General features: G+C 37.1%; 1 protein-coding gene across 1 annotated transcript in view; it reads left to right on the plus strand.

The window, feature by feature from the left end:
* Positions 1–21671, plus strand: part of KCNH8 (potassium channel, voltage gated eag related subfamily H, member 8) — a 280000-nt gene that overhangs the window by 206659 nt on the left and 51670 nt on the right. Inside the window, exons 8-10 of the mRNA XM_005863634.2 lie at positions 7595–7792; positions 19811–20010; positions 20981–21230. Of these exons, the coding sequence (XP_005863696.1) occupies positions 7595–7792; positions 19811–20010; positions 20981–21230 (648 nt within the window). The remainder of the gene's footprint in view (positions 1–7594; positions 7793–19810; positions 20011–20980; positions 21231–21671) is intronic.

Genomic DNA, 21671 nt, shown 5'->3' on the forward strand with positions numbered 1-21671 from the left:
GTGAAAGATATACAGGGATTCTCTGTATCTTTGCAATTTTTGCATTAATCTAAAGTTACCTCAAAATAAAGTTTATTTAAACAAAAAGCAAAGCAAAACAAAAAATGAGTGGCAGGCACTAGGTGAACCTTAAAAAGTGGAGATAATATATTGCTTAAATGCTATGAAGTGTAGATATTTTAAGAGACAATAGAGATGAAATCTCAATATCTTTAATATTTTGCTCAGAGTTACAACTCTTTTTGAGTAATAGTAACAGTAAATACAATACCTCAGAAATGCTTTGGGTCTTCATTGCCACACCATCACAACCCCCTGCCATACACACACATGAACACGTGCACACACTCACACTTCTGACACTTAACTTGAAATCTTTCAATCGCTTCAGCAACTGAGCAGTCCACACTTCAGCCCCTTGGTACAGAGGCTGAGGAGACCTGAGAAGTTCTCAAGTTGTGCCCCCTGCACAGCAATCACTGTCTCCTACTGCCCGGCCAGCCACCCTCTGCCTTATGACCCAAGAATCACACTGCTTTCTCATGCCTCACCTTAATGAAGTCCAAGAGGATTAAGTAGTTCTTCCGAATTATGGAGGGAGAGGAAGCAAATATTAACCATAGTATTTTCTATGCTTTTAGAATTTACATTAGAAACCTCTTAATCACTGTTGAAATAATATTCACATTCTAAATAATGTTATCCTGAATCTACAGTGTGGATTGTGTTTGGGTAGTTCTTCTGTTTTCTCTCATACAATCTGTGCTTTGGGGACACATTTCCCCACTCTAAGCAAAAGTGAGCACTGGAAAAGCAAACTTCTTTAATAATGGTTACAACAAGCACAATTAAAAATGATAATTTTAAATGATTACCTCTTTATAAGCAGTGTAGTACAATAGAAAGATCATGAATGTTTAAGTTAGAGAGTTATGGATTTTCCTCTGAGTTCTAATAGCTTCTAAAAGAAGAGAGAAAATTGCTCAACCTCTCTGTGGGACTCCATCAGTTAAAACAAAACAAAATAAAAAATCCCAGAGTTATTGTGAGAGGTGGATGAAAATAATGTTATATGAAAGCCTAGCAAAATAGTTGGCATTTGGTAAGTGTTGGCTGCTGTTGCAAATGTTGGTACTCCACCATGTCCTCTCAATCAGTACGATTCTCAGCCTTAAGATCTGTGTCTATGCCTGAGGCATTCTCCCACGCTGTGGAGGGCTCCTCTGCTAGCTGGAATGGCACTGGTGGGAAATCAATACTTCCTAGGAGCAGTAGTCAATCACTGATACATGTATTCCTCTGTTCCAAAAGGGTGTGTGTTCTCAACTGGTCCCAGAGGTTCCCAATGGGATAAAGCTCCAATTGCCTCTACTGGGAACTTGACTAACATTCCCTATGTCCTGGCCCCACTCTCTCCTAAAGATATTTTACTTAAATGAATTACTTATACTTAAAGCCTTCTCTCAGCGTCTGCTTCTGGGGAGCCTTAGCTAAGACTGCATCTTTCTTCACCAAGTATGTATACCATAATAATAAATGGCACCTCGTTTGCAAAGGCATTTAGTTAGACCGCAACACCAGTGACCTGGGGGTCTGTTAGCTTAGCACGTGAAGCACTATGATATAGTGGTCAAGAACTTGGCTCTAACAGCACACAGATCGGGATTAAAATCCTGACACTGCTACTGTGAACAAGTCATTCAATCTCTAGGAGCCTTAGTTTTCTCATCTTTAAAACGGGGATGCTAATTTCTAAATTGTTGTAATGATTAATGAAATAATGAATTAAAATATGGATGATAATTGTACCTATTCCATAGGGTTAGTGCACATAAATGAGATGGAAGATGTGTCATCCTAACAGAGAGTCCGGAACACAGGAAGAACTCAGTAAAATGTTACCTGTATGCCAACCTAAAAATGAGAAAACCCTAAATTGGGCTCCATCCTTGCTTCTAGTTAAACCCTATTACAACTTGGTTCATTCAGACCAAATTAAGTAAAACACTATTTTGAGTTATAGGTGTGATTATGCATGAGCTAATGCTTTCTTTTTTTCTATTCATACAATCACAACTTTATATGCACATATGCTGGGGTTGGACCCCAACATACATCTGATTTAAGAAGCTTATATTTTACCGGATGGTTTTTCATATTACTGAAGTATCTTATATGACCAAAGAGATTCAACCATAGGCTTTCCCTAAATAACCTGCTTCTATTTCTTTCATTAAGCCTAAAATATCTGTTAGTTTGCCGGCTGCTAATATAAACTAAATTTTTCAGGGACATATCTGTTGTATAAAGCAGATCATGCCTGTAGAAACTGCATACACACATGTGCACAGTAAAAGTAAGCATATTATTGTAGGAAACCTAACGAGTAAACTAAGAGACTCCCATTTAGAGTTAAAAGTAGGTAATTAAGCAAAATACTGAGCCCAGGATAAGTATACAATGGATTGAATTATCATGCCAAATTACAGGCTCTTCTGAGTATGGTCATTAAGAGTCATTGTATCTTTGAAATTGATATTTATTTCACAAATCTTCTCTATTTTATTCACTTAATCTATTTTAGTAATGAAGGGATTATTTTATATCTTTTTTTTTCAGATGGCAGTGTATTCAGTATATTTAGATTCTACTTTATGTTGGGTGTGCTTTTTCCTTCAAAACGTTCTGTAGGAAAAAATTTTTGAGCAGGAGCAGACAGAGGGATATTCTAGGACATCCCTTCATTTAGAGACGAGTTTCTCCAGCATAAAAAAAAAAGTGACTTCCAAATTGGTTAAATTGCTTCTTTCGTACAGTACAGTGACATGTTGTCTTGTGACAGTGGAACATGTGTTCTCATTTCAGACGAGCTGTTCTGTGAAAAAGTTTTATTTAGCCCACAGGGCCAGTCCCCGGATTTGTGGGTGTTACCTCCTTTCCATTTTTTTAGCAGCATTATTGCTCTGCTCCATCAGTTATAACACAGTTTAGTAGCAACCATTCTTAAAAAACAAGATGCTTCTAAAAATAGAACAGTTGACTAGAAAGAAAAGAGATATCAACAAAAGTTGGTCTGCTGTTTGCCTATGTTTTGCTCCCTGAATCACTTCTGAGACAGTTTCACAGATATGTAAGTGAACAGGGATGGAGTGAGAATATTATCTGTGTGTCCTAACACGAGCTCTTATCCTATTTTACTAAGGAGATCAAATTATATAAAAACTGATTTGATTCAAAAAATTCTTAAATGTGTCACTTTTGTTCCAATTGAGGAGTTTAACCAAATGTACTGGTTCAGTTTGTTTGCTTTTATTATTTAAATGAGAAAAGTTTGGGTTCCAAAAGTAAGAACACTTTAAATCAGCTCAAGATCAATAGATGGTTCCAGTTGGTAATTCGTGGTCTAATTGTATAGCTGATTCAGCTGAGTGGAAGCAGTGGCTTTATCATGGGGTTTTGTTTCTCTCTATGCATCAACTAAAACAAAAATTAGGTCATGCAATATTTACTCTCTGGGCAAAATAACATTTTTCAGCTGCTCAGACTTCCCACTAATTAGCAGGAATGACCAATATGGGACAAAGGGACAGCTCCTCTAATCACTTCTTTGTCTAGCAGAAATGTAACATCCTTTTCGAGCACAACTCAAAAGATGCATGAGAAACAGCCAACACATAGCCATTCGGCATCCCATGGTTATCCATACTTGACAATGCTTAGGTCAAATGCATATAAGAGCACTGCTCTGCAGAAATCTCCATCCTGAGTATAACGATATATTCAGATGTCATCTCTGCTTCTTGATTTTACCTGTGTTTCGACTTTCTTCCTACAGTGTGTGTGTGTGTGTGTGTGTATGTGTGTGTGTATATATATCAGTAATGCGCACAGTTGATTTGCTTTTGTGATCTCTCTTTAATCTTGAATGTTACCTTTATTTCTAAATCTTTTCCCATAAAAGATTAAACTAAGTTACCAAATCACACTTTATCACTTCCTCCATCCCCTCACTTAAAATTCTAGAGCAGAGCTTTCTACTCTGGGTCTTTGGACCAGACATTTATGAAAGGAATGCAGAAGGCCTTGAAATGTACACAGAATCATGCATGTGTTCTCACATGTACTTTGTTCTAAGAAAAAGACCAGGTTTTCTTCAGATTCAATGGGTGTAAAACTTTCCAAATTTCAAGAACTGCTGTCACCTGGATTTTCTCCCTCTCATTTCTATTAGTTAGAAATGCTAACTTGTATCACATGCCAACCCTAGATTCTACCAAATAGAATACATTTAGTCAGCAGTTCTTTTTCCATTCTAATTCACTGCTGGTCTCATATTTTCTCTTGCCTTTCTGAAATTTGTGCTTTCTCTGTTCTAATTTAAGTAACAGAAGAAAGGGGAAGAAAAGAGATATCATGCACTAAACCTCTGCCAGTAACAGTGGTTGGCATCTTCCTCATGTGGCATCTCATTTACCAGTAATCCCACTGCAACCCTGCAGGTTAAATAGTAACTCGGTACAAATGAGAAAAAATGAAACTAAAAAAAGTTAGTCATTCCTACATCCTATAAATGCAAGTGTCCAGATGTAAGTCTGTGTTCGAATCTAAACATTTTCGCAAAACATTTACAGACAACATAAATGGTCACAGGTTACTAATGGCATTATCTTTTATGATGCATAACTTAACATTTTATAATTTTTCTCTATCATCCAAAAATAGTCATTATACTTTATGAATAAATCTAGTACAAGTTTACAAATCCACCTGTGTTGCTACATTGTATCAACATTGTCCTATTACACCATCACAGAGGGAAGAACCATTTATCCATTCATTGATTCATTCGCTTTTTTAAAAAACATTTATTAAATTCTACTATTGTCAGGTGCTTTACTGAGTACTGGAATAGTGGTTCTAAATTCTATCTTCATGTTAGAGTGTATTGGGGAACTTAAAAAACAAAACGAAAAAAAAACCTGAGCTTAGCACTGGGAATTTTTATTCAATGAATAGAGGTGGCACTTGAGCAGTGGATTTTTTAAAAGCTTTTCTAGCTGCAGCTGATGCTGAGAACCATTGTTCTAGAGCAGCGGTTTTCAAAGTGTGATCCCCTAAATCTGCAAAATCAACATCATGTGGGAAATTCTCAGCCTGTCTCCCCAGCCTCCACATGTAGTGGGCCAGAAACTCCGGGGATGGGACCGGGCTAGCTAGCTCTGTTCAACAAGCCCGTTAAATGTTTCTAAGGCAAGATCAAGGCTGAGAAACACTTCTCTGGGGATGCAGGATGAATAGGGCACAGTACTTGCTACTAAGCATTTCTCCTTGGTCTCAAGGAATTCCTAGTGTTTCAATTTTGCATTTTAATTACCTAGTTCCATAATTTCTACCTTTAGTTGATAATGACAACATTATTACTACTTAGTACGTGTACTGACTTTTCATCTCTTCTTGGGAAGCCATAAATGAAGGTTTTATAAGAAAGTAGTGGTCAGTGAGTAGCATCCCTTAACAAAAGTCTTATGAACCTATAGGTTGAGCTGAACTGTCACAGTGTTTTGTAACACACACACATACAGAGAGAGAAGAGAAGAGTGAGTACTTGAAAATACAAAATCTTAAAAGGCAAAATATTTCTAATAAGGGATTATAAAGTGATCTTTGTGTTGTGTTTCCATTCTATTATTAATATTATACTTACTATTTCCCATCTTTATTAATATAGCTTTTTACAGATTTATGACACTATAATTTACATGTAATAAACTGCACATATTTAAATCATTCAATTTGACAAGTTTTGACACATACACCCCAGTTGTAGGAAGGGGCATCCAATACTATTATAGGTTCCTCTTATTTGTGCATTTTTCCCTCTCTACCCCCAAATAGTAGAATGAAATTGCAGAAAAGGCTTCCTTAGGAAAGTAACATGAGCTAAGACTTGTAAGACAACTAGATATCAGCCCAAACAAAGATAAAAATAAACAAATGGGACTACATCAAACTAAAAAGTTTTTTTCACAGCAAAGGAAACCATCAACAAAATGAAAAGACAACCCACAAAACGGAAAAACATATTCGCCAATGCTACATCTCATAAGGGGATTAATATCCAAAATTTATAAAGAACTTATACAACTCAACACCAAAAAAACCCAAACAATCCAATTTAAAAATGGGCAAAGGACCTGAATAGTCACTTCTCCAAAAAGGACATACAGATGGCCAACAGACATAAGAAAAGGTGCTCAATGTCACCACTAATCAGAGAAATGCAAATTAAAAACCACAATGAGATACCACCTCACACCTATCAGAATGGCTATCACCAATAAATCAACAAACAATAAATATTGGATAAAAGAGAACCCTTGTGTGTTGTTGGTGGGAATGCAGATGGGCGCAGCCACTATGAAAGCAGTATGGAGTTATCTCAAAAATTAAAACTGAAACTGCCTTATGACCCAACAATTTCACTTCTGGGAATATATCTGAAGCAGCTCAAACACTGATTAAAAAGAATATATGCACCCCTATATTCATTGAAACGCTATTTACAATAGCCAAGATTTGGAAGCAGCCCAAGTGCCCATCAGTAGATAAGTGGATGAAAAAGCTGTGGTACAGTTACACAATGGAATGCTACCCAGCCATGAAAAAGAAGAAAATCTTACCTTTTGCAACAGCATGGATGGACCTAGAAATCATTAATGCTAAGTGAATAAGCCAAAGAAAGACAAATATCATATGATCTCATTTACATGTGGAATCTAATCAACAAAATAATTGAAACAAAATAGAAACATAGAACAGATTGATGGCTGTCAGAGGGGAGGGTGGTTGGAGGGCTGGGTGAAAAAATGGTGAAGGGATTAAGTAAAAAATCATAAATATATATATAGACAGGGACAAAAGTATGGTGATAGCCAGAGAGAAAGGGGATGGGGTAGGTGAAAGTGAGCAAAGGGGGAATAAATGGGAACAAAAAGAGACTTAACTTTGGGTGTTGAGCACACGATGCAATATGCAGACAATATATTATTGAGTTGTACATGTGAAACCTATATGGTTTTATTAACCAATGTCACACCAATAAATTTAATAACATTTTGAAAAAACATATATTTGATCTTTTTGTTTCTTAAAATTCCAATTGAGAAATGAGCTTTACCACTAATGAAATATACAACACAGTTACTGAGAGTAGCAATGCTATTTGCAATCTCCACAGATAGTTTCTTGCATTAAAGTCACCTGTTTAGCTTTGACCATGGATCCACTCTTGAATGCGTATTTCTCTGCTTTGTTTATTATATACTAGAAGCCCAGTGCGTGAAATTGCGCAGCCCCGCCCACCTGCACCGGTCTTTGGTCATTACAGCGTTAGGGCCACTGGGTTTTTATAATGTAGATAACAGTTGCATAAGGTCATGTTTTTGCTGTTATAGCAATGAAATCTAATTCCTTACCTTTAACTTCCTTCTAAGCAAATCTGTGCATCCCTTAAATGTTCATTATCATTAGACCATGTGTTAATACTGAGACTTTACCTTTTGGGTTTCAGTTCTCATTCTTTCTTCTATTGCAGGTTGGCTCCATGAGTTGGGAAAGAGACTGGAGTCTCCGTACTATGGCAACAATACCTTGGGGGGCCCGTCGATCCGAAGTGCCTATATTGCAGCCCTGTACTTCACTCTCAGCAGCCTCACCAGCGTTGGGTTTGGGAACGTCTCTGCTAATACCGACGCGGAAAAGATCTTCTCCATCTGCACCATGCTGATTGGTGGTAAGGGAAACTCTTCTTTTAGGCCAAGAGAATCAATGAGTGTCCGCCAAACTGTTGCTCTGTCCTAAAACACAAAGAAAGATAGTGGTTTACATCGGAAGAGTCTAAAAGCACTATTTAAGACATCAGTGACAAACATTGTAATACACATAGAGATTAGCAATGAAAGTCTGTGATGTCAAAGAGTTCCATTTTCTGGGCAGATGAAGAAGAAACCATGTACCTGATGGTTGATTTCCAAAGGGCAGGCATTTTGTTTTCTCTCCATGCTAGTTACCCCCAGTATTTGTGAATGACATGAGTTTAAATGGCAGGAAACTCCATTTTATAGTCCCAAACAGATCCATCTTATCAAACTTTATTAATACTAATAGAGTAAGTTATGTTTGATAGGTCACTTAACTAGAAATAAAAACAACATGAAAAACACCAATACGATAATAATAAATAGTTAACATTTATTGTTTTTATGCTCCATTCTCTGTGCTAAATGCTTCAACCACCATACGCTAAGTAGTTATTAAGGCAAATCTAAGGGTTGAGCACTATTATTATTCCATTTATGAAATAGACAGTAGGTACAACAGAATGTACCTTCTGTACTCTGCTTTGTATGCTGGGATTTGGACTCTGCAAACCTCATTCTTCTTTGCCAGCCAATTTTAGTTACTTCTGCCAATAGGGGTCACCAGAGGGAGACTGAAAAGCAGGAGGAAGGGAGAAGGGGTCTCCAGATTCTGATGTGTATGATGAACCTTCAATTGGTGGCAGGCCATCTCAATCAGGATCAAATGTTTCCAGCCTCCAGCCTTTTCAGATACCCCCCGCCCCCCGTGTCACTGGGCCTTCTCAGAGATCCTTGCATCTGTTGGATGCCCCCACATGCAAAGTCAGATCCCTGGTTCCTTGTGACTCCTCACAGCTCTTCCTCTGGGCTTCTATTTTCCAATAACCCCACTTGTTCCCTTTGTTTACCCAGCTTCAAGGGCAGAATCCCCTTCCTGAGGTTATAGCCATGTTTCCTCTCCACTCTTTTTGCTCATTCAGCCTTCCAACACCAGGGAAAACAACCTCTCTACAGTAAATTCCCTCTGTTGAAATATTCAGTATCATTCTCTTTTCTGAACCTCCTAACTGATATAGGATTGATACTCTTATTATCCACAATTTTTCAGATGACAAACCCAAAGCTTGGAGAAATAAACTTTCCCAATGCTTTTCAACCAGTAACAAAGGCAAGGTGTGTGAACCCAGAAGAATGCTTATCTATGTCTTTAAATACGTACATGGAAAATAACTGAATTATAAGACAGCTGTCACAGAGCAGTAGGAGATGTGGGTGTCTATCTAGATGAAGAAAGCATTCCTCTTAGACCAGTGTTCTATTACTATTTATTGTCCCACAGTATTCCCCCCAAAGCCTGTCAATTTATGTTCTCTTGCTGGCTTTAATCCCAGGTATCACTTTGAGTTTCGAACCTTATAATCAAGAATGGCTCCTACCAGCTTCCTTGCTTTAAGCAGAGTGATCCAGCTTATGGTGAAATTAAAAAAATGCATAAAGCAGACCCTTCCCTCAAGGAGCTTATGATCCAGTTTGGAAAGAGAGAGGCTGAAATATGTAAAAAGAGTTTTGGGGTTTTTTTTTAAATATATTTGTATTTATTTCCAAGAGGAAGGGAGAGTGAGAGTGAGAGAGAGAGAGAGAGAAACATTAATGATGAGAAAGAATCATTAAATGGCTGCCTCCTGAATGCCCCACACTGGGGATCGAGCCCGCAACCCGGGTATGTGCCCGAGCCCGCAACCCGGGCATGTGCCCTGACCGGAAATCAAACCGTGACATCCTGGTTCATAGGTTGATGCTCAATCACTGAGCCACGCCAACTGGGCAGTGGCAAGAATTTTAAGGCTACCAGGCAGTGAATGCTAAGTGCCAAATCACTTAGGAAGTTCAGAAGCAGTGAGAAACGAGGGCCAGGGATTGGAAGAATTTCTTGGAAAGGCAGTGCTTATGGCAGAGTTGCTGAAGTAGCATTTTGGGACCGCAGTGATTGTAACAGGCTCTTGGCTGATGTGTGGTAGTAATAGCCTGGGAAGCAGAGAACAGGAATTCTCATTTTCTGAAGCGCTACCCTGTGCCAGACCCGCTGGCGGCTGTTTAATAGCCAGTATTATGACATACATAATTGCCATTCTTCTTCATGGCCCATCTTTCAGCCTAGCGAAATGACAAGCATTTTTCAAATAAACACAGTCTATATTTATTTAATATTTGCCCATGTTTCTTCTACTCCTGCTGGAAATTTTGGGAAATGCTCAAATGCTTAAGGCTTAGCCTACTAATTTGACATTCAAGGAATATGTTAAATAATTAAAGTTAATCTCTATTGATCCTCCTACTATATTGTGAGTGACTTTGAGTCACAAATTGTTAAGGGATAAAGTATTCCTGCTGTTCACTGAAAATAGGCACTATGCTGGCCACAAGGCCTAAAGACATGGGGAATAACTGGATAACCTCACTTGGTCACTTGTTAAACGCTTATTGAACAAATTATCCGGGTGCAAAACCAGTGCTCACTTGTAAGTGGCATAACTAATAGTTATAAAATAAAATTTTTAAAGATTAAAAAAATCAAAGTAGGAATAAATGTTTAAAATGTGCAATACTACCTACATAGAAAACTACAAAACATTTGTGAGAAAATTTACAAATGGTTTAAAATAATGGAAAGATATGCAATGGTGATGGTTTTTAAGACTCAATATTAAAAATATACCAGTTGTATGCAATTAGTCTAAATCAGTGGTTCTCAACCTACCTAATGCCATGACCCTTTAATACAGGTCCTCATGTTGTGGTGACCCCCAATTTCATCGTTACAAATTGAACATAATTAAAGCATAGTGATTAATCACAAAAACAATATGTAATTATATATGTGTTTTCCGATGGTCTTAGGCGACCCCTGTGAAAGGGTCGTTCGACGCCCAAAGCGGTCGCCACCAACAGGTTGAGAACCACTGGTCTAAATATTCACTGCAATCCCAATAAAAATCCCAGGAAATGTGTGTTTGTATATGTGTGTGTGTGTGTTTGAACAGTGACAAGCTATTCCTAAAAATCAGTAGAAATGCAGAGCTAAAATTAGTCAACGCAATCATAAAGAAGAGCAAACTTGGAGATCTGTGCTACAGATATCAAGATCTATTAGAAAGTTACAGTAATAAGTAAAGTATGGCGTTGGCTCAGGAATCGACAAATAGGCCAGTGGAATACAAGATAGTGCAGAAACAGGCCCACGCTTTATTTATAGCACAGGTGACACTGCAGTGGAAAGGGGAAATGATGATACTCTCAACAAATGTTACTGGGTCAAATTTACATGAAACTCTAAAAGCTGTACTTTAAAATTAAGCCTAGATAAGTTTTTATCTAAATGTGAACGAGAAAACAATACGGTTTCTAAAAGGTAACTTAAGAGAATATTTTTATGACTTTGGATTGACAAAGGTTTCTTAAACATGATACAAAAAGTCCTAATCATAAAAGAAAGATTGCTAACTTGAACTTTCGTTTATCAAAACACATTAGTAAGAGTGTGAAGAGGCAAACCACTGGATGGAAGATATTTGTAAACATCTGACAGGACTCTTATGTCTTATCTATCATATTAGAGAACTTTTACAAGTCAACAAGAAAAGAGTAGGCTACACAAAAATGCATAAAAATTTTAAAAGCAATTTTAAAATAGAACTCTACTTGTGTAGCTATCTAGAAGAGGGTTTATAAAATTTATTAATTGAAATTACAGAAATATCTAAAGAGAAACTGGTATGGCAGAGAATATTCATCACCTCTTTGGAGGTCTTTGATGGCAGCAAAATGTTAACCTATTAAGGAGATTTTTTGTTTTTGTTCTATAAAATGACATCTAGGATTTTGTTTGTTCTACTCTGAAACATTACCAATGGTCAATCTGAATCAAACTGAAGTGAACAAAACTAATTTGAAAAAATTCAAGAGGAGCTCACATACTTTAAGTTGAAAAACGGAGAATTTTGAAGAAGAAAAAAATTCTAATGAGTATTTTTTAATATATCCACACTGGAAAAGAATTTAATGTTTGCTAAAACAACTGAAATGGAATTATAAAATAATTGTGAACCCACTCAATATTTCCCTATTCTTAAATTGAAGCAGTTGATGAATTTCCTGGAGAGAAATAAAAACACACTGTTCAAAAATGAATAAAAAATGTAAAATTAGAAAAATTATACATATTTATTATAGAAAAAAAATTTTAATTGAGCAAAGAGGAAAAAAATTACTTATAATCTGTGATCCAAACATCGGTAAGATTTTGGTATGTACTTTCCTAGTTTAAAAAAAAATTCACACACAGATGAGCATAATTATGTCCATTCCCATTTATATATTCAATGTATAACTTTCAATTAAAGTTTTCTGAGGGCAAAAAATATATAATTCCATATCCAAATAGATAGGAAACATATAAAAAGGTGCTCTACATATTCATAAGGGACATGCAAATTAAGATCAAAATTAGATAACATTGACATTCACCATAATGGTAACTTACAAACACTAAGTGACTGAGAGGATATAGAACAAATTAACTTCTATACTGTTAATGGGTATGAAAGTTTTGTCAGTATCTACCACAGCTGAACATACCTGTTTTCTGTGACTCAACAATTCTACTTCTGAGTGTATATCCAACAGAAATGCCTATACATGTATATATATAAAGACATATATGTAGATACCTATAGAACAGCGGTTCCCAAGCTGTGGGTCGCGACCCCTTTAGCGGTCGAATGACCCTTTCACAGGGGTCGCCTAAGACCATCCTGCATGTCAGATATTTACATTACAATTCATAACAGTAGCAACATTATAGTTATGAAGTAGCAACGAAAATAATTTTATGGTTGGGTCACAACATGAGTAACTGTATTTAAAAGGCCAGAAGGTTGAGAACCACTTCTATAGAAGCATTATTATAAGACTCTCAAACTGAAAATGCCCATTCTTGGGGGAATAAATAAGTAAATTGTGAAATAATTATTCAATAGAGTACTATAGAGCAGCAATTTTCAACTTTTTTCATCTCATGGCACACATAAACTAATTACTAAAATTCTGCAGCACACCAAAAAATACACTTTTGCCAATCTGACATACACAAGAAAAACAGATATAATTTTGATTCATTCACACCAGACAGCTATTATTGTGTTGGCTGTCACTTTTTAATTTGACAACCTAAGGAAAAAGAGGTCAGTCCCCTGAATAAATAGTCAGGGATTGGATGTTTTAAAAATTCTTGCAGCCCTAACTGGTTTGGCTCAGTGGATAGAGCGTCGGCCTGCGGACTGAAGGGTCCCGGGTTCGATTCCGGTCAAGGGCATGTATCTTGGTTGCGGGCACATCCCCAGTAGGGGGGTGTGACAGCTATTGTGTTGGCTGTCACTTTTTAATTTGACAACCTAAGGAAAAAGAGGTCAGTCCCCTGACTAAATAGACAGGAATTGGATGTTTTAAAAATTCTTGCAGCGCACTGGTTGAAAATCTCTGCTATACAGAAATGAGAATGAATGAACTATTACATCTGCAACCACATGGACGAATCTTACAAATTCAATGCTGACCAGAGAAGCCAAAACCAAAAATGTACATATTGTGTGATTTTGTTTAGAGAAAGTTCAAGAGTAAGCAAAGCTTATTGATTGCAATATAATCCATAACTGTGTCTATCTTTCATGACGGGGACTGATTAGTGAGTGTGAAAAGGACACAAAGGAGACCCAAGGTGTGGACAATATCCTGTTTACTCATGGGAAGTAGGTTACTCTACAAGGTCTGTTCACTTTGAGAAACCTCAATGAGCTATACATTTAGAATTTGCCAAATTTTCTCATGTGCATCTTTGATATTAATTTTACCTTGTAAAATTATGATAGGTGAGCTAATAATATAGCTATCAAGTGTGGGATGAGAAGGTACGTAGCAGTGAGCTGAGTTCTCACCTTTCATATCAGGTTGTTTTTAGGTGTTGTCTAAAAGTAGTAAGTCAAGCAACAGAAGCAAAACCATAATGTCTAAATTATTGGTGATAATCATAATAAGATTAAAATAAATAATTTTAAAAGATTCCTTTTGCAGAGTGGGATGAAGGCAAAGGGATGGACGTGGGACCGAACCGCTCATCATAAAGTTTCTAAGCTACTGCTTACAATTATAAAACTTCTTAAAGGAATTACCAAACTACCAGAAATTCTCTTCAGTTTCATAAATATTTATGACACACTTAAATTATGCCAGGTACTGTGCTGGGGAAACAAAGATGACTAACACATGATACTTTCCTTCTAGGAGTTCACAGTTTAGTCATGGAAATAGATGCTTAGGTAGACAATGTTCTTGCTTTTTCCATTTTATTCTTCCTTTTATAATGCATATATTTAAAAGACTGGAAAATACACACACACACAAATAAAACTGCATATAATCCCAGCATCAAAAAGTCTTTTCAGTCTTTTTATACAAATATGCCTCTATTTTCTCATTTATCTCAATTACGCATGTTTGCCACCAAACAAAATATATGGAGAACATTTTTCCATGCCTTTAAAAGTCCTTTCATTACACTTAGTAATGGTTGCCTAATAGTCACAAAATAAGTTAGCCCCAATCAATGGGACCATCGACTCAACCTCTGAGGTTAGATAAAGCTTCTTAGTGAAGATGACACATCACTGAGGACTTGTCCAGTTGAGATGAGGCATTGTTGCCATAAAGTAGAGTGAAACTCTTAACAGTCAAGGCTTTCCTTAAATCCACTCATCCTATATATGCCCACCCTGACATCATTTTATTGGGCCCATATGCACTATGGTGTTCACAAATTCAGGTTGTTGTTAAGATGTCTTTACACTGCCATTTAAATTCATCATTTAGGAAATTGTTCTCACTCTGTTTTCTCTCCTATCTGCAACCCATGACCCAGTGTAGCAAAGAGTGGAAAATTCCAGGGCAATGAGTAGGTGGGAGAGAAAAGGAGGGCAGCTAAGATTACCCAAAGGATGAACTCTGGTCTCTTTTTAAAACAGCAGAAAACAAGTCCCTATGTAGAATCTGAAGACACTGCCAAGTATTTGGCTAAAAAAATCAGCAACAAGGGCCATACATAGTTTGCCAACTCCTGAACTATTCTATAGGGTCATATTCAAATTTCACCAGTTGTTTTAATCATGTCCTTTAGAGCTATCCTCTCGCCTCCAATCCAATCCAGTTTCCTGCACTGCATTGAATTATCATGTCTCTTTAATCTAGAAAGTCAATTCCTTCGTCTTTCCCTGACTTCCATGACCTGGACACTTTTGAAGATTACAAACTACTTCTTTTGTAGAAGGTCCTTTCTCATAAATAAATCCAGGTTATGCATTTTGTCAGGATACCAGGGAATTGATGTTGTGTCCTTTTCAATGAGTAATATGAAGATAATATGTTTGTCTGATTACTGGAGATGTTGACTTAGACCATTTGTCTGCCAGGCTTTTCCCACTGTAAAGTTACCTTTCTCTGCTTCAATAAAGAATTTGTGAAGAGGGGGGGAAAATAAAAAGAAATCAGCCATGACATTATACCTCAGGAAAGCAATATTGCCCCAAATCCAGAGAAGTGGAGAGAAAGAAGGGAGGGAGAAGAAGGGAAGAAATGGGGGAAGGGAGAGTAGGAGAGGGGAGGGAATAGGGAAAGAGAGAGAAGAATCTTCTTAGATCCCAATTAATTGGGTTCCTTCAAAGACCTGATATTAAGATGAGATTTTACAAAATGCATTTTATGTAAAACTCCTACAAAAAGAAAAAGAGCCTCCCACAGACTCAGCAGCAGGCCTAGCATTCTACTTAAAGAATCATATGCATCAACTCTGCCAGGAGCAAAAGGAAAATCATTCCCAAACTGACCTGGATAGAGAAGTTAGTTCGAGTCAAACTTTCATAGCAGATGGAATGATTTGGCCTGACACTTTCACACACTCTTTGCCAATGTGAAAATTATAACCAGTGACAAAGAGGCAATAATAACTTTGGAAACTGAAAAACTGTGAGAGCTAGGGTTTTCTTTTTTAACTACTTAAATTAGAAGCATTTTTCGACGTTGAAATGAGACTGAAATTATGGTGACTCAGACGGTGACGAGTACTTACCAACAACACTTATGAATGCTACAATTAATCCAGTAATTCATTTTATTGATAGTGTACAATTAAGATGCTAAATGATCTGAACATATTACTTCTTTTACTTTAAGTGCTTTACACACATTATAATTAAGCAAAGCAAAGTTAAAATCATACACATAATTAAGGAAAGCAGTGTTAAAATAAATGAAATAAAATTGTTCTCAGTATTCAGTTTAATCTCCATAAAAGACAATTACATATTTTTACAGATGGCAGGGCTTCCAAACCCTGAGCTCATAAGTGTTAACAGAGCCTGAAATCGGCATTTGATTTCTTCGACTTGGAACAGAATCAGTTCTTTTCTTTACTGAGTATTTATCATAAATAGAAGTCTCTTCTTCCAAATAAAATATTTAAGCATCAAAACTCTTGTGTTTCTAAAACCATACGGAAGAATAAAACTCTATTTAGGATTCACCAAGAACCATTCCACAGTACATTGTTAAGTGATAACACATTTTTCTTGGGACATTTTTGGCCTGTTGGAAGGCATTCCATTTTTTAAAAAATTTAGAAAGAATATATACTTATGATGCCATTGCAATGACCTGGTTATTATTTAACAGGAAAGAAGGAAAGGGAAGACTAGATATAGACATGCCATTTATACAGCTTTGCCAAAAGCTGCATTTAACATTCTCCAAGCCTGCTCCCTGCTGAACAATGGGGGAAGGGACTGGACAACAAATGCATGCCCAGTAAAGGCCAGAGTGACGTGGGAAGGTGCCTACCCATCTGCCCGTCATACCTGGGAACAAATTAGTGTCGTGGATGGGCATGACCACTGCAATCACAGGAAGCCTGAATATTTAAAACTTCCAAACAAAGGGGGTTCGCCCTCTCTTGCTTGGCTCCAGGGTGCAAGGCTCCTATGACTCCTGTGACACGAGGCTGCACCCCCCTCAGCCCATGTGGCCCCTGTCCATGTGGGACTGCTCCACTCTATGTACTAGTGGGCTTTAATCTGGCCTAAATACTGAACTACACCCGGCTGCGTCATGGAACGGAAGCTCTGGACACTGGCCTTGTTCCTGGCTCTGCTGAACTCACAGCTGCGCCTTTTCCAGGACTGGCTTAAGGGGCAGGGGACTTTGGAACTCGAGAAATGTAACTTCACATAAATAAAGCCATCCTCCCGTGTGAGTCTTAGAAAATTCATTTTCTAAAGATACGCAAGAACCTCACTCCCAAGAGCAACAGGGGAGTTTGATTCTCCCACACTTACACATACTTGCACTTATTGACTATTTCTTGAATTTCTTTCATCAAGAAGTTATTTCCACCAAAAATCACTAAACTCGAGAAATATAACTTCACATAAATAAAGCCATCCTCCCGTGTGAGTCTTAGAAAATTCATTTTCTAAAGATACGCAAGAACCTCACTCCCAAGAGCAACAGGGGAGTTTGATTCTCCCACACTTACACATACTTGCACTTATTGACTATTTCTTGAATTTCTTTCATCAAGAAGTTATTTCCACCAAAAATCACTCTTTGTTATTTAAGAGGCTTCTGGAAAACCTTAAATCCGAGTACTTTTCCCCAAATTTTATCCCACTGAGCATGTTAAAAATTCATGATAACCCTTTTCACCCTCATGGGGAAAATTAAATTCATTGCCCCCCCCCACTGTGTTTCACAGAAATATTAGGCACTTTAAATACATAAGTATATTTATATTTTAATTACAGTTGACATTCACTATAATATTAGTTTCAGCTGTACAACATAGAGGTTAGACATTTATATAACTTACGAAGTGATCATCCCATTAAGTCTAGTACCCACCTGGCACCATACATAGTTATTACAGTAATATTGACTATACTCCCTATGCTATACATCCTTGAGACTATTTTTATAACTGGCAGTTTTTACTTTTTCATCCCTTTCACCATTTTCACCTTTTGAAACTAAATTAACCTTGAGTAAGACACTATTATGCCCATTTACATATAAGGGAACTGAGTCTCTATGGGAATTATGTATTTTGCCAAGTTCACAACAATGAGAAATATGAAAGTCAGGATCCAAATCTGGAGGTGTCTGATTTTGAAGTCTGTATTTTTTCTGCAACATTACATTGCCTCCTATATTTCCACCCTAAGTTTAATCCTATTCTAGTAACTTTTCCAAAATATTGAGGGCCTCCTTATTATTATTGGGTGACTTTATAGGCATAGTGTCCACATTTTCCATAGAGAAATGATGGCATATAACTTGATAGAGAATTTTAACTCCAGGGTGAGGCTGAATTGAAATTAATACGCCAGTAGTTACTAATTTCTCATAAATATATGAAAAAAGAATTTGAATTGGCTCTGTCCTACAATATTCAGTAGGACAGATGCAATAACAGGTTGGCCTATTTGTGCTAATGTGTCCATCTTGATGCTAAAAACATAGCTCCTCGGGCATTGAGATTTGGGTACAAGGACAATTTGATAAATCCGAGTAGACAAATTACTCAATGTTAAGTTGGGAGGGGGTTGTTTTTGTTGTTTATTTGTTTTGTTTGCATGTTTATAAAAACTAAAACCAATTATTTCACCCAGGTCCTGAGCTTCTAACCTCATTGCTAATCCCAACCCAGGATGGGAATAAGGACAAAAATCTGAATATCATGCAGAATTGGTCTGCTCATGAATGTTAAGTACATCATCTCCCAGTTTCTCAGCCCAGGTGTCAAGACCTTCTTGGGCTTTTTGCTGTGTCTGCATAGGCCATTCCATCGTCAGCTAATGATTATTTAGTGCAAAACCCTGTCTCACCCTTTGATTTCAGAATATCTGACCACTGACCACCACAGGCCTCTTCTAGAAAGTGAAGCCCATCCTCTCTCTCTACTTTTTTTACAGTAAAAAGCCCATCTGCCACCCCCATGTACCCTCAAATTCTGGGGAACAAAGTCTTCTATCTCACCACACTCTGGGAGTGGTTTTAGGCAGGGGAAGACTCTGCAAGTAAGTAGGGATTAAATACTACCTGACCGAGAAACTTCATCAAAACAGAAGTCACATATACTGTCTATGTATCACCCAGCTCTTCTCGGGATGCAGCGATGACTAAGAAGAATACCTGTTTTGCTCTGGGGCTTCATTTGTTTCTCGAATGGTCTCAGGGGTTGGGAGTTGGAGCCATATTCATCTTAAGTTTGCTCAGGAAATACTCAATTACGTTTCTAATTACTTTCTCAATCTTATAGTAATATAAATGTCATATTTGGTAGTCTAAAACTCATTTTAAATGATGGCCTTGGAGAAGACATAAAAGCTAACCGATTATAATAGACTTATTTTTTAAATGTATTTGTTATTACAATAAAAAATAACTATTAAACTATAACTTTCTAACTAATTTTATGAATTATTAAACTTTCATCATAGCTCTTAAACTATACATAACTATTAAAATAATACATATGTGAATCAAGTACAAAATAAAAATTTGTCATAACCAGAATGGCAGATAACAGATGAAGTGTGGGTCAAAGGGGCTTATTTTTCATATTATTATTTTTTTAAATATTTTTAGTCATATGGAATCAAAATGACTGCATCAGGATGCACCTCGTGACAAAGTGGCTGCACCAATATGTTTGTATCAAAAGAGCCGTATTGATGTGGCCACATAAGCAAACTCTGCTCTAATATAGGATATACAGACTGTAAATATAGATTTAAGGGATGAGCTCCTCCATCATATTTATCTCCCATTATATCTGGCATTTTTCTCTTCAGCCTTGATGCATGCCTTGGTGTTTGGAAATGTGACGGCGATCATACAGAGGATGTACTCCAGATGGTCCCTCTATCACACTAGAACTAAGGATCTGAAGGACTTCATACGTGTCCATCACCTGCCCCAGCAGCTCAAGCAGAGGATGCTCGAATATTTCCAAACAACCTGGTCAGTCAACAATGGAATAGATTCCAATGAGGTAATGTTCATTTCTCATGTTGACATTTTCAGGCAGAAGGTAAAGGCAAGGTGCTCTCGTGTAGGTCTCAGAAGTGAAAGACGCGCCTACCAACTTCTTTATCTCTTTATTTTTTAAATCCTCTAGAAACCCAATCCATCTTCTTCCATCTGCCTTGGCTTTTGTGTTTCCATGATGCCATTTTAGATTGACCAATGACTTATACTAATTTGCTAGTTTAGTCAATCAGGTGGACTTATTTTCATTCTTTTTAACCTGCTTTGAAAGGAACCAATTCTTATGGCAGTTGGATGGTGTAATTTGGAATACAGGGTGGGGCAAAAGTAGGTTTGAAGTTGTTTATATAAAAAATAATACAATAATTAATAAATAGTAACATAATAAACTCTGTGTTTTATATATTCCCAACTGTAAACCTACTTTTATTCCACCCTGTATTAGATTAATTAAATGAATGTTTGCATTTAAAACCAACAGCAACAAAAAAAACATGCTTTTCAGCAAAGGTATTAGCTGTGGACTTCTGGAAATACCCCACACCACCACTGTAAAAAAATTATCAAATAAATTAAGCAAACATTCCACCCACCACCACCGTACCAGTAATCAACATTTTTCATGTGATTATTTGGTTTCTCCTCTCTTCCTATAATCGTGACACCACATTCTATAACTTCTGCCTGGAGTTGAGTCTTTGTGAGAAGCAAGTCACAATGAGCTATATGATTTCATTTTAGAATCTTTTATTTATTAGTTTATTCTGTTTCTCCAGTCTTCTTATCAGCTTGTTATTCAGTAGCACATAACTGGGGTCACAGTCATTGAAAAATCTCTCCAGGACTATACATACAGATATTTCCTCTTCTGTACTCTGGTTGGTCAAACAATGGGAAGAACATCCCTATTGTCTTGCAAAGTAAATAAATTAGACTTAACCCAACTTGATTTTCTCTTTCATCTTTTTTGATAGCTTCTGAAGGACTTTCCAGATGAGCTGCGTTCTGACATCACTATGCACTTGAACAAGGAAATCTTACAGTTGTCCCTTTTCGAGTGTGCCAGCCGGGGCTGTCTCAGGTCTCTGTCTCTACACATTAAAACCTCTTTCTGTGCTCCGGGCGAGTATCTGCTGCGTCAAGGAGATGCTCTGCAGGCCATCTACTTTGTATGCTCGGGCTCCATGGAAGTTCTTAAAGACAGCATGGTGCTGGCTATTCTTGGTAGGTCGGAGTTGAAAGCTCCATAAAATTCTACTCTGGACCATAAGTTAGAGATGAAGGGGGCGGGGGCGGACCTGGACTGCCATAGATTAAGAAAATTGTGGCTGTATATGTAGACTCAGGATTTTTCTTCATATGGGTTTAAACCACATATTGAGTTTATACTGTGTTGTGTTACATCCAACATATTATTTGATTCTTGTTAAAAATCCAGCTGTATAACTATTACTCCCATTTACAAATGAATAAATAGTACTTTAGTATCACAGATAGTAAGTAGTCCCCCTTATCCAAGGGGTTATGTTCCAAGACCCCCAGTGGATACCTATAGAAATATACATATATTTCTATTCATGTCTTTCCCCACAAATGTAATGCCTTTTCATCTTAACTAAGCATTTATCACACTCTGTGGCCATACATAACTTTTGCAATTTGAGG

The sequence above is a fragment of the Myotis brandtii genome, unplaced genomic scaffold (assembly GCF_000412655.1).
Source record: "Myotis brandtii unplaced genomic scaffold, ASM41265v1 scaffold18, whole genome shotgun sequence".
Classification (NCBI taxonomy): domain Eukaryota; kingdom Metazoa; phylum Chordata; class Mammalia; order Chiroptera; family Vespertilionidae; genus Myotis; species Myotis brandtii.